Source organism: Saccopteryx bilineata, chromosome 1 (assembly GCF_036850765.1).
Source record: "Saccopteryx bilineata isolate mSacBil1 chromosome 1, mSacBil1_pri_phased_curated, whole genome shotgun sequence".
Classification (NCBI taxonomy): Eukaryota; Metazoa; Chordata; class Mammalia; order Chiroptera; family Emballonuridae; genus Saccopteryx; species Saccopteryx bilineata.
The window spans coordinates 311784762-311798388 of NC_089490.1; the positions used below are offsets into that span (position 1 = coordinate 311784762).

Below are 13627 nucleotides of genomic sequence, written 5' to 3' on the forward strand. Positions count from 1 at the left end.
CAAATCAATTTTAATAGGTAAAAGAAATTCCAAATAGTAAATATACACTTACCAATAGTAAGCTGGCTCTCTCCAGATTCATTTGCATCACTAACACTACTAGCAGGGTAATCATTAAATAGACTCATGAATGACTGATTCTCCACGTCCATTACTTTTTCGTCAGGGTCAACTTTCACTGATTCTACTTCACAGTCAAGAGGCTTTTTCATAAAGGATACCTACAAAAGAGAAATAAAGATGTTTTTTCCTAGTTTCTTTCAGAAGCATGTTTTAGTTAAAATTCACCTAATCAAATGATTCAAGATTCATGTGTATGAACACTGTCATATTTATCTATTCCTGACAAAACAGTATGCCTCGCAGAAGCTCATTTGTATGGAAGAAGAAAAGTAAATACCATGATGAGAATATGTTGCTTGTCTGGCAGGGTTTTTGTTTTCATTTTTAAGAATAGAAAACTTTTAATTTTGGTACAGTGTTACACAAAAATAGGTATATACCTAGATGATTAGTTCATAATCATTGTTTATTATTATTTATTTAAAAATAAAAGTCAAGTACTATGCTAAGAATTGATAGTAACAAGAAATCAAATGTACTCCCCAAACCAAATAGCTTTAATTTCCACATTTTAAAAAACATAAGATGCCACATATTGTGAAATGCCTCTGTATTTAGGAGAGTTATCAATGAAAAAAAAAATCTTAGAATCAATGAAATACAGTAGTAAAACAAGAAGCGTACTTACTAAACTTTTACAAATATCTGCAATATCATTCATTAACTTTGATGTTAACAGTCGTAGGAAAAAGCTAGAGACAATCTTATTTGGATTGTGCTGTAATGAAGATGAACAAAAAAACAAGCAAAGAAAGAAATAAAAACAATTATTCTTGGCAGATAATATTTTCTCTATCTTGAATGAAATGTAGGTTTTCTTTACACTGAAAATTCTCTAAAATACTAAGCATGTATAAAGAGATTACTACTGGGGCAAAGTGAATAATTTCTAAAATACTAATCACTTTTCTTAGTGTACTAATAACTATAGCACATATCTTTCATTGTGCATAAACAACATTAAAGTAAAATACCAGCTAACAATGGTAAACATAAGCAAGCATAATTGTAGCTTAGCGTTTATTCTTCGACTTCTCTTGTTCCCCACTTACAGCAAAACATAGAAACACATATTACAAACCCAAAATATACACTAATAATATTGATATACGGCCATGTACTTATTAACATTAGCTTTCAAAATGCTTCCATTCATTTATTAACATCCTGATCAGCTACCCCTCAGACCTGCTCCAAATCAGAACAAAGACTTCATACACTAGCACTCTTCTACCAAATGCTATGTAAGACAACACTGGGCAAAAAGAAGAGTAATGTATGTGCTGGACTTATCTTTGTGGTGCTCACTAGCCCTGGTACAGGGGTATGTACATCACAGAGCTAGCAGTCAACACATTTTTATTAAATGAAGGATAATATGCTGGCAACAAGAGTCATGTATATAGTATGTAACAGAGGTAAGTTATCTTGGAAACCTTCCTAAAAAGATGAAATTCTTTTCATGAGGAACACAGAATATCTATTGTTTTCTTCCTTTGGATACTACCTTTTATTTTCCATTTAAATCAGTGTATAAACTTATAGATAAAACAAGAAACAATAACCTCAGTCAATTATCAACCCTCTAGATAAGCTATACTGTCAAGCAGGGAAAAAAAAATCTTACCTTGGTAGAGTTACTTAAGCAATTTATACATAGATTCATCATCTTTCTTAATGAAACAATTCTAGATTCCTCATTTGTCTTATTTTTAAACAGCGTGATACTTTCTCCAGCACACTGCATTAGAGACTATTAAGAAAAAAAAGATAAAAAATTCAAATTTCAGTTAAAATTAGTTTATTGACTCTTTTTTAAAGTTTTACTTAAAAGTTATATTGTTTAAAAAAGTTATACTTGACTTACAGTATAATTCAAAATTATGAACCATTTTTTTAAAAGACAAATCTTATACCCTGTTCTTACAAATCACACAATTAACAGTATTATCCAGAGATGAAAATGTTTCATCCTTAGCACCTACTTGATTAATACTCTTAGTCAAGGATTCTTTAGGATAGTGGTCGGCCAACTCATTAGTCAACAGAGTCAAATATCAACAGTACAACGATTGAAATTTCTTTTGAGAGCCAAATTTTTAAAACTTAAACTATATAGGTAGGTACGTTCCTTATTGAGGTAGCACCCGCACATGGTATTTTGTGGAAGATCCACACTCAAGGAGTCAAAGAGCCACATGTGGCTTGAGAGCCAAGGTTTGCCAACCATTGCTTTGGATAACTGATCACAGGAAACTTTTAAAAGTTCAGAAAAAAAATTAAAATTTTTGTTGAAAATAAATTTCAATGTAATATTATTTCAATTACTATATTTATAGTTGGCTTAAAATAATTTCAAATCTTAAGGAAAGACAAACATAGCATCATTTCTTCTCAGACTACATAAATAAACTTACATAAAAATTTATGTTTCCCATACAAATACATCAATTTTCCCAGGGATATATTTCATTCAATTAATCCAGAACTTATTCATATAAATTTTCCTACCTTGGCTTTCTGGAATAATTCTGATTTATAAGCTTCTTCTTCAGTTATTACACCCACATAACAATAGCAACCAAGAACACCCACCAAACGACTTGAACACCGAACAAGAGTTTCTGTGTTTGTAGTCTTAAAGTAAAACACAAATAAAAACACATAGGTCATAAATAATTTGAGTACTCTATCATTATCTATTATAAGAACAAATTTTAAGTACATATTAAGAAATAAAAGTTCAGTTAATTGAGTTAACAGTGGCATGATTCTGATCATCACCCAAAAACATCTAAATTCCTGCAGAGTTGTGATCACCAGGATTCTCAAGAAAAACAGTGAAAAAGAAGGAAATCTTACCTTTTGCAATGGCATGGATGAACCTGGAGATTATTATGCTAAGTGAAATAAGCCAGGCAGAGAAAGAAAAATATCATATGATTTATATGTGGAATCTAATGAACAAGGTAAGCTGAGGAATGGAATAGAAGCAGAGGTGGGGTCACAGGGAGCAGAGGGACAGCTGTCAGAGGGAAAGGGGATGAGGGAATGGGATCAGAGAAGGTGAAGAGATTAGTGAAATTATATATACATAACAGAAATACAGATAACAGGATAGCAAATTCCAGAGGGAAGGGGGGAGCAAGTTAGGGGGAAGGGAACAAAAGGGGTGTAATGGGGGGCACATGGTTGGGGGTGAGAGTATGTTATATTCAGTGGGACACCTGAATCCATGTTAATAAAATAAATTAAAATTAATTAAAAAGATACACACACACACAAAAAAAGAAAAACAGTGGAAGTATCTCATAATGGCCAAGTAAGATATTTCCTCTTAAGGTAGCACCATGTACTACACACAAATGCCCTTAAGTATTTGAGGTAGGAAGGAAAAAAAACCTGACAGGCAAACAAATGTCTGTAACTCTTAGAACATACACAGAAATTAGATTCATACAAAAAACATAAAATTACCTTCTGAGCTTCTGAACTTTGACTTATTCAGCTTTTGAGATTCCACAGACGAACAAATATTTTTGCAAGTAGATACTGCTTAGCCAATTATATAAAAATGTGTAATTTTGCAAAGGTTACAAAGAAAAACAAGATTTTTAAATTTTTTTGTTCCTACATTATAGAAGTGTCATTTTAGGGGAAAAACCAGAAAACCACAGTACTTTGCAATGAAAGTGGTTACAACTGTGACCCAGAAGAATGTCAGTAATTGCGGTTAAGGCAGATGAAACCAGGCACACTGTCCCTTCTCTGGTTCTTTAGCTCACTATCCCTGATTTCTGAACTCACCTGAGATTTATATTTTATTCAACAAATATTTTGTCACCTACCACATCACAAGGCATCGTGGCAGATAGAAAGATTAATAAAAATATACACATGCCCTTTACAGAGCTTATAGCATGGTTTAAGAGATATTTGTGTATAAATCATATACACAAATTATGGTAAATGGAAGATGCTGAGTGTCCTTTAAAAACAGAAATACTGTACATAATATGAAAAGTAAAAGATGAGTTACTATGGCTGAGATTATCTAAGAAAGTCTTTAACAAGGATTTTGACATGTAGATGATTTGGATTTACAGAAATATGTAGAAGGACACGGGAGTTTTAGGAAAGGAATAGCACACTCAAAGAGAATTTGTGACTTAAGAGGACAAAGAAAATGATATATGAAAAATTACTACACGACCTCTAAAATATGATCACTGCTAGTTCATTTATTATTTATTAATCACTTTTCCCTCTTCAATGACCACTAAAATCTGTTAGATCAGTTTCAGTTATGTTCTTTGCTGTTACTGTAACACTTCCCTCCACAAAACTGAGTCACTTTTTCATTGAACAACCACTCAACTCAAAACCATTATTATTCCCAATAAACCCACCCAAAGAATTCTACTTCTATAGTGTCTACTAGAGTTCTTGATACAAAACAAGGTATCAAATTATTACACTTGTTTTCTTTTTTCATGCTGTTTTCACTATTAGCTAACATGTATTCTCGCTTTTCTTTTCAAAGCTTCTCACCATCCTTCACTACCCATTTCTCCTACCAAACAGTCAACCAAAGTTGGATGAAATATCAACCTTAGTTCTTTTTAAACATTTCACCTCAGCCCTGTCCGGCGGGTTCAGTGTTAGAGCGTCAGCCTAGCGTATGGATGTTCCGGGTTTGGTTCCTGTTCAGGGCACATAGGAGGAGCAACTATCTGCTTCTCCACACCACCCACTCTCTCTCTTCTCCTCCTACAGCCATAACTCAATTGGTTCAAGCACTTTGGCCCTGGGCACTGAGGATGGCTCCATGGAGCCTCCACCTCAGGCGCTAAAAAAATAGCTCGGCAACAAGCATGCCCCAGATAGAGATTGCCAGGTAGATCCCAGTCGGGGTGCATGTGGGAGTCTGTTATCTCTACTCCTCTCACTTGGGAAAAAGAAGAAAATACATACATACATACACACATACATACATACATAAATAAAAATCTCACCTCAGATGAATAGTTATTTAGAAGGTGTTCTGACAATGCCAGAAGATAACGATCCAATGATTCCCTGAGATTTTGGTGGACAGAAAAGCCTATACTGGATTGGTGCTTTTCTATAGCATATTCATTCACAATGGTTAAAAAATCCATCTTATCAAAAGTTGTCTGAAGAAATAGCTCTTCAACTGCTGAGAATGAAGTCTTTTCTTGCTCTTTCTGGTATTGTTCACTTCAAGAAAGTAAGATCTTTAATTTATAATCAAAATACCTAATACTTCATCTTCATATAGCAACAATATAAGTGAAAACATTATCTTATTCAGACTGTTGATACAATTAGTGGATTATCCTTTTAAATGATTCTCTTCCTCTGACTTTGATGACTATTCATTACAAATTTCATTATTCAGTAGCAAATTTTAGTATCAGATAGATAAAGAAAACATAATTACAATCTCAAAGGCAAATTCAGAAATGTTAAAAAGAAAACATTAATAATTAATAACACCAGGTATAAACATGAAGGATATTATTAAGCATTTCCCTATGAACCTTTGATTTCTCCAAAATGTAGGATTTTTCATCTGATGCTCTGTGACGGAGATTAGAAATCTTCATGCCAGTGAATTATTTCCAGTCAGAATGAAAAAGTAAGCCTTTGAGTCAATCAACTAAAATGAAGTTTTTAAATTTATTTTTGTTTTCTCTTTCCTCAATTGTCATTTTTTTATCATTAGTTTTTAAAGCTATCATTTAAAAAAATGAGTCATATTTTTAAAAAACTAATTTCATATAATTTTTGTTCTTAATTTCCCATCATAACTATATTTTTTCCACTAGCAAATGTCATGTTATACCGTACAGCATTAAAAATAGTAAACTAGATAAAATTATAGAATATAAAATGCAATCATTAAATTAAAAGAAACATGCCTGACCAGGCGGTGGTGCAGTGGATAGAGCGTTGGACTGGGATGCGGAAGGACCCAGGTTCAAGACCCCGGAGTTGCCAGCTTGAGTGCGGGCTCATCTGGCTTGAGCAAAAAGCTCACTAGCATGGACCCAAGGTCACTGGCTCGAGCAGGGGGTTGCTCAGTCTGCTGAAGGCCCACGGTCATGGCACATATGAGAAAGCAATCAATGGACAACTACGGTGTCGCAACAAAAAACTGATGATTGATGCTTCTCATCTCTCTCCGTTCCTGTCTGTCTCTCCCTATCTATCCCTCTATCTGACTCTCTCTCTGTCCCTGTAAATAAATAAATTAATTAATTAATTAAAAGAAACATTTCCCTGGCTAACAGTTGTGATTTTTTTTTAGTTGACCAAACTAGTCTAAAATTTTTAAGATGTAGCTACTACTCTTTGTAATGAGATATATAGTTTAAGAAAAACACAGAATTCTTTACATGGCATACCATTCTGGCACTCTCTGGAAAAAATTCATTGCAGCTTTACAGTTTTTCATAGTGAGACTCACGAGAATTTTCTCCAGTGCAAGATGAGGGAAATTGCTGTCAAGGGAAACAAAAATCTTCACTTAGAAATCTAAAAGTTATTTAAAGTATTCTTTAAACTTAAACATCAATGCTTGGTTTTAATATTGACATCTAAAATTTGAATCCAAATTTAAAATTATTTTCATCTGTACTGAATGTCTTAATATCTGCAAGAAGAACTTTATTTTAAGTGAGAGGTGGGAAGGAAGAGAGACAGACTCTCACACATGCCCCGATCAGGATCCACCCAGCAAGTTTCCTACAGGGAGATGCTCTGCAAATCTGAAGGCGCTGCTCTGTTGCTCAGCACCTGGGGTGAGGCCATGGAGCCACCATCAGTATCCACAGTCAACTTGCTCGAACCATTCCAGGGGTCTCCAAACTTTTTACACAGGGGGCCAGTTCACTGTCCCTCAGACCATTGGAGGGCTGCCAAATACAGTGGTCCTCTCACTGACCACCAATGAAAGAGGTGCCCCTTCCAGAAGTGCAGTGGGGGCTGGATAAATGGCCTCAGGGGGCCACATTGCGGCCCGCGGCCGTAGTTTGGGGACGCCTGATTCAAACCATGGCTGTGGGATAGGGAGAGAGAGAGAGAGAGAGGGAGGGAGGGAGGGAGGGAGGGAGAGAGAGAGAGACAGACAGACGGAAAGAGAGAGAGAGAAAGAGAGAAGGCAGTGGGGTGGAGAAGCAGATGGTCTCTTCTCCTATGTTCCCCAAACGGGACTCAAACCCAGGACCTCCACACGCCGGGCTGACACTCTACCACTGAGCCAACTGGCCAGGGCTTGCAAGAAGAATTTAAGAAGCATATATTTTATGTTATAATTGTTTTGAACACTTCCTAGAAGCAAAATCGTGCAATTTTTAAAGCTCATTTCTGAAATCAAACAACTATGAAATTTAAGCATTAGGATCTAGGTTTGTCTTCCAGGTTAAATGGGCAAGCTGCTTCCCATTCTAGAGCCCACAGATTTAATATATTTCATCCAGATACTCATTATGATTCCAGGATACACCTGACTTGATTCAGGTGGACCTATTTACAGAAGATCACAAAGGAACACATCAGTGCTCAAAATGCATATTCTTCGTGCACATTGCCCTTCTTCTTACTGAGAAAACAGAGAGACAACAATAAAGTAAAAGTACGTGGACAAAAATACAGGCACAGCCTCTTCTTCCCTGCAAAAACAGGCTACAAAGTGTGGAAAGCCTGGGTTGAGAGGTCCAACTAAATGATAGGCGCTGAACAGTCACCTTGACAACAATTGACTCCCACCCCCGCCTGATTACACTGGAGGCCCTGACTCTCAGAGCCTTTCCCAAAGCCTTGCACTGAGTGGGGATAGAGTGGGGATTTCCCAGCTCTTTGAGCCTCTTACTCCCCAGGCAGAAGCAGTTGCAGCCTTATAGCTGGATCACCAGGCTGCTAATTCAGAAATGGGGGACTAGGAGAGAGAATCCAGGAAAGCAAACTCTCTCATCGTTGGACCCTGCAAACGCCAACAAGCCTTTACTTCCAGCAAGACTAAAGCCAATTATATGACATTGCCATAGAATCCCATCAACTGCAAATCCCTACCTAAGAGTGACACAGGGGCAGAGCCTGGGGTACAGAGTCACCGACTAGGAAGAGGGAGAGAAAAGAAAAAGGAAGAAGTTAACCTCTCAAAATCAAGAAAAACCCACAGACTTTACAACTTGATCCACTAATTTTTTTTTTGTTGTTGTTGTTGTTGTTTGTTTCTTCTATCTTTTTGCCTTTATTTCCTCCACCTCGGTCCTTCTATTCTCTGCCCATCTTATGCTTCCCCTTTCTTGAACTACACTACCCATGAGTGTTGCATTTTATTTTTCTTCTTCATCCTCACCCTCCTTTAAGGTTATACTCCAAAACACTTAACTCTCACTCTCTCCTCTTTTGTTTTTTTTTTTTTTGTTTTTTTTGTCTTGCTTTATTTTGTTTTTTTCTCCTCCTATTTTATTTCTTCCTTCGTTTTTCTCTTTTTCTTATTTTTTCCTTTCTATTCGTTTTTTCTTTTCTCATTTTACTTTCCTCCCATATAATCCTCAATCACGAACAAATTAATTTGGGACTCAAGGCTTTTTTTTGGATTTCTCTTTTTTGCTTTTGTTTTTATTTTTTTCTCTTGTTTGTTTATTTTTGTGGCATTTTGGGTCCTCCCAACCCAAGGTCTCCATTGTATTTAGTCTTCGCTCCACTTAATACAACAGATTTTTACTTATTATTTTTATTTTTTCTTCTTTATTATTCTTTTTTGGTCCTTTTTTCTGATTCCCTCTTATCCCTCTCATTATATCTCTTAGTTGACCATCACTTACAAGCAAATCATCTTATGCTTGTCTAAGATTTTCTTCTTTTTTTTTTTTTTTTTTTTTTTTTTTGCATTTAGTAGGTCCCTACTCCCTTTTTTTTGCCCCTTGAACTCTTCACCCCAAATCAGGCCCTCCATTATAGGCACGATATTTCCCTGAGGAGGGGAGAGGAGGGAAAGAGAAGAGAGAAAAAAAGGGGGAAATAATAAATTATTACTGTTTTTTTGTGTGGGGTGTTTTACCCTTTTTTTTTTTTTTTCTTTTTACTCTTTATTAATTCTAATTAGTGCTATCAATAAGACCACCTTCAGATGCCGATAAGAAAGAGGAAATCGAATATTATGGATACAAAAGAAAGAGAGGTAACACAAATAGATGGGGAAAAATCTATGGAGAAAAGACTTAACATATTGGAAGCCTTGGAGCTAAATGACAGAGAATTTAAAATAGAAATCTTAAAAATACTCAGAGATATACAAGAAAACACAGAAAGGCAATATAGGGAGATCAGAAAACAACTCAATGAACACAAAGAATATAAGTCCAAGAAAATTGAAACTATAAAAACAAATCAAACAGAAATGAAAAACTCAATTCACGAGCTGAAAAACGAGGTAACAAGCTTAGCTAACAGAACAGCCCAGATTGAAGATAGGATTAGTGAAATAGAAGACAAACAACTTGAGGCACAAATGAGAGAAGAAGAAAGAGACTCAAAAATAATAAAAAATGAGAAAGCCCTACAGGAATTGTCTGACTCCATCAGAAAGAATAACATAAGAATAATAGGTATATCAGAGGGAGAAGAGAAAGAAAATGGAATGGAGAATATACTCAAACAAATAATAGACGAGAACTTCCCAAGCCTGTGGAAGGAACTAAAGCCTCAAATTCAAGAAGCAAACAGAACACCAAGTTTTCTTAACCCCAACAAACCCACTCCAAGGCACATCATAATAAAGATGACACAAACCAATGACAAAGAAAAAATTCTCAAGGCAGCCAGGGAAAAGAAGAGTACAACATATAAAGGAAGGCCTATTAGATTATCATCAGATTTCTCAGCAGAAACTCTACAAGCTAGAAGAGAGTGGACCCCAATATTTAAAGCCCTGAAAGAGAGGAACTTTCAGCCAAGAATACTATACCCATCAAAGCTATCCTTCAAGTATGAAGGAGATATAAAAACATTCACAAATACAGAAAAGATGAGAGAATTTATCAACAGAAAGCCCCCACTCCAGGAAATACTAAGGGGGGTTTTCCAACCAGATTCAAAGAACAAAAGAAAACAACACCACAAGTAACAGCTCCACCAAGAACACAATAAAACCAAACTTAAACTGTGACAACAAAGGAAAAAAAGGGGGGAGAGGATGGAGATTAACAGTAGCAAAGGATGATGAAGTGCAGAAATACTTATAAGATAGGGTACTACAATGAATATGGTACGTACCCTTTTCATTACTTAATGGTAACCACCCTTAAAAAAACCACCACAAAAACACTTGACTTAAAAAAGGTAGCAACAGAGGAAAGAAGTATGGAACACAAACAAACAAAAACAAATGATAGAAAAACAAAAGAGAAGAATCAAACTAGATACAAAACTAACAGAAAGCAATTTATAAAATGGCAGTAGGGAACCCACAAGTGTCAATAATTACACTAAATGTAAATGGATTAAACTTACCAATAAAAAGACACAGAGTAGCAGAATGGATTAAAAAAGAAAATCCAACTATATGCTGCCTACAAGAAACACATCTAAGCAACAAGGATAAAAACAAATTCAAAGTGAAAGGCTGGAAAAAAATACTCCAAGCAAACAACACCCAAAAAAAAGCAGGTGTAGCAATACTCATATCTAATAATGCTGACTACAAGACAGAAAAAGTACTCAGAGACAAAAATGGTCATTTCATAATGATTAAGGGGAAGTTGAATCAAGAAGACATAACAATCCTTAATATATATGCACCAAACCAAGGAGCACCAAAATATATAAGACAGCTACTTATTGACCTTAAAACAAAAACTAACAAAAGTACAATCATACTTGGAGACCTCAATACACCGCTGACGGCTCTAGATCGGTCATCCAAACAGAGAATCAATAAAGATATAGTGGCCTTAAACGAAATACTAGAACACCTGGATATGATAGACATCTACAGGACACTTCATCCCAAAGCGACAGAGTATACATTTTTCTCTAGTGTACATGGAACATTCTCAAGAATTGACCATATGTTGGGCCACAAAGACAATATCAGCAAATTTAGAAAAATTGAAATTGTACCAAGCATATTTTCTGATCATAAAGACTTGAAACTAGAATTCAACTGCAAAAAAGAGGGGGAAAAACCCACAAAAATGTGGAAACTAAACAACATACTTCTAAAAAATGAATGGGTCAAAGAAGAAATAAGCGCAGAAATCAAAAGATATATACAGACAAATGAAAATGAAAATACGACATATCAGAATCTCTGGGATGCAGCAAAAGCAGTAATAAGAGGAAAGTTCATATCACTTCAGGCCTATATGAACAAACAAGAGAGAGCCGAAGTAAACCACTTAACTTCACACCTTAAGGAACTAGAAAAAGAAGAACAAAGACAACCCAAAACCAGCCGAAGAAAGGAGATAATAAAAATCAGAGCAGAAATAAATGAAATAGAGAACAGAAAAACTATAGAAAAAATCAATAAAACAAGGAGCTGGTTCTTTGAAAAGATCAACAAAATTGACAAACCCTTGGCAAGACTCACCAAGGAAAAAAGACACAGGACTCAAATAAATAAAATCCAAAATGAAAGAGGAGAGATCACCACAGACATCATAGAAATACAAAGAATTATTGTAGAATACTGTGAAAAATTATATGCCACCAAATACAACAATCTAGAAGAAATGGATAAATTCCTAGAACAATACAACCTTCCTAGACTGAGTCATGAAGAAGCAGAAAGCCTAAACAGACCAATCAGCAGGGAGGAAATAGAAAAAATTATTAAAAACCTCCCCAAAAATAAAAGTCCAGGCCCAGACGGTTATACTAGTGAATTCTATCAAACATTCAAAGAAGACTTGGTTCCTATTCTACTCAAAGTCTTCCAAAAAATTGAAGAAGAAGCAATACTTCCAAACACATTTTATGAGGCCAACATAACCCTCATACCAAAACCTGGCAAGGATGGCACAAAGAAAGAAAACTACAGACCAATATCTCTAATGAATACAGATGCTAAAATACTAAACAAAATACTGGCAAACCGAATACAACAACATATTAAAAAAATAATACATCATGATCAAGTGGGATTCATCCCAGAATCTCAAGGATGGTTCAACATACGCAAAACGGTTAACGTAATACACCATATCAACAAAACAAAGAACAAAAACCACATGATCTTATCAATAGATGCAGAAAAGGCTTTTGATAAAATACAACACAATTTTATGTTTAAGACTCTCAACAAAATGGGTATAGAAGGAAAATATCTCAACATGATAAAGGCCATATATGATAAACCATCAGCCAACATCCTATTAAACGGCATAAAACTGAGGACTTTCTACCTTAAATCAGGAACAAGACAGGGTTGTCCACTCTCTCCACTCTTATTCAACGTGGTGCTAGAAGTTCTGGCCAGAGCAATCAGACAAGACAAAGAAATAAAAGGCATCCATATCGGAAAAGAAGAAGTAAAGCTATCACTTTTTGCTGATGATATGATCCTATACATCGAAAACCCGAAGGACTCCACAAAAAGATTATTAGAAACAATAAACCAATACAGTAAGGTCGCAGGATACAAAATTAACATACAAAAGTCCATAGCCTTTCTATATGCCAACAATGAAATATTAGAAAACGAACTCAAAAAAATAATCCCCTTCACGATTGCAACAAAAAAAATAAAATACCTAGGAATAAACATAACAAAGAACGTAAAGGACCTATATAATGAAAATTACAAAGCATTGTTAAGGGAAATCGAAAAAGATACAATGAGATGGAAAAATATTCCTTGTTCTTGGATAGGAAGAATAAATATAATCAAAATGGCCATATTACCCAAAGCAATATACAAATTTAATGCAATTCCCATCAAAATCTCTATGAGATTTTTTAAAGAAATGGAACAAAAAATCATCAGATTTATATGGAACTATAAAAAACCCCGAATAGCCAAAACAATCCTAAGGAAAAAGAATGAAGCTGGGGGCATTACAATACCTGACTTTAAACTATATTATAGGGCCACGATAATCAAAACAGCATGGTATTGGCAGAAAAATAGACACTCAGACCAATGGAACAGAATAGAAAGCCCAGAAATAAAACCACATATATATGGTCAAATAATCTTTGATAAAGGGGCCAACAACACACAATGGAGAAAAGAAAGCCTCTTCAACAAATGGTGTTGGGAAAACTGGAAAGCCACATGCAAAAGAATGAAACTCGACTACAGCCTGTCCCCGTGTACTAAAATTAATTCAAAATGGATCAAAGACCTAAATATAAGACCTGAAACAATAAAGTACATAGAAGAAGACATAGGTACTAAAATCATGGACCTGGGTTTTAAAGAACATTTTATGAACTTGACTCCAATGGCAAGAGAAGTGAAGGCAAA

The 13627-nt window shown here is 35.2% G+C and overlaps 1 protein-coding gene across 2 annotated transcripts in view; it reads right to left on the minus strand.

The window, feature by feature from the left end:
• ATM (ATM serine/threonine kinase) overlaps window positions 1-13627 on the minus strand; it is a 161117-nt gene that overhangs the window by 121612 nt on the left and 25878 nt on the right. For both annotated transcript variants that reach the window (XM_066247402.1, XM_066247412.1), the window contains exons 12-17: window positions 6555-6650; window positions 5139-5364; window positions 2635-2760; window positions 1751-1876; window positions 752-841; window positions 53-221 (exon numbers count right to left, since the gene is read on the minus strand). In XM_066247402.1, coding sequence (XP_066103499.1) covers window positions 53-221; window positions 752-841; window positions 1751-1876; window positions 2635-2760; window positions 5139-5364; window positions 6555-6650 — 833 coding nt within the window. The remainder of the gene's footprint in view (window positions 1-52; window positions 222-751; window positions 842-1750; window positions 1877-2634; window positions 2761-5138; window positions 5365-6554; window positions 6651-13627) is intronic.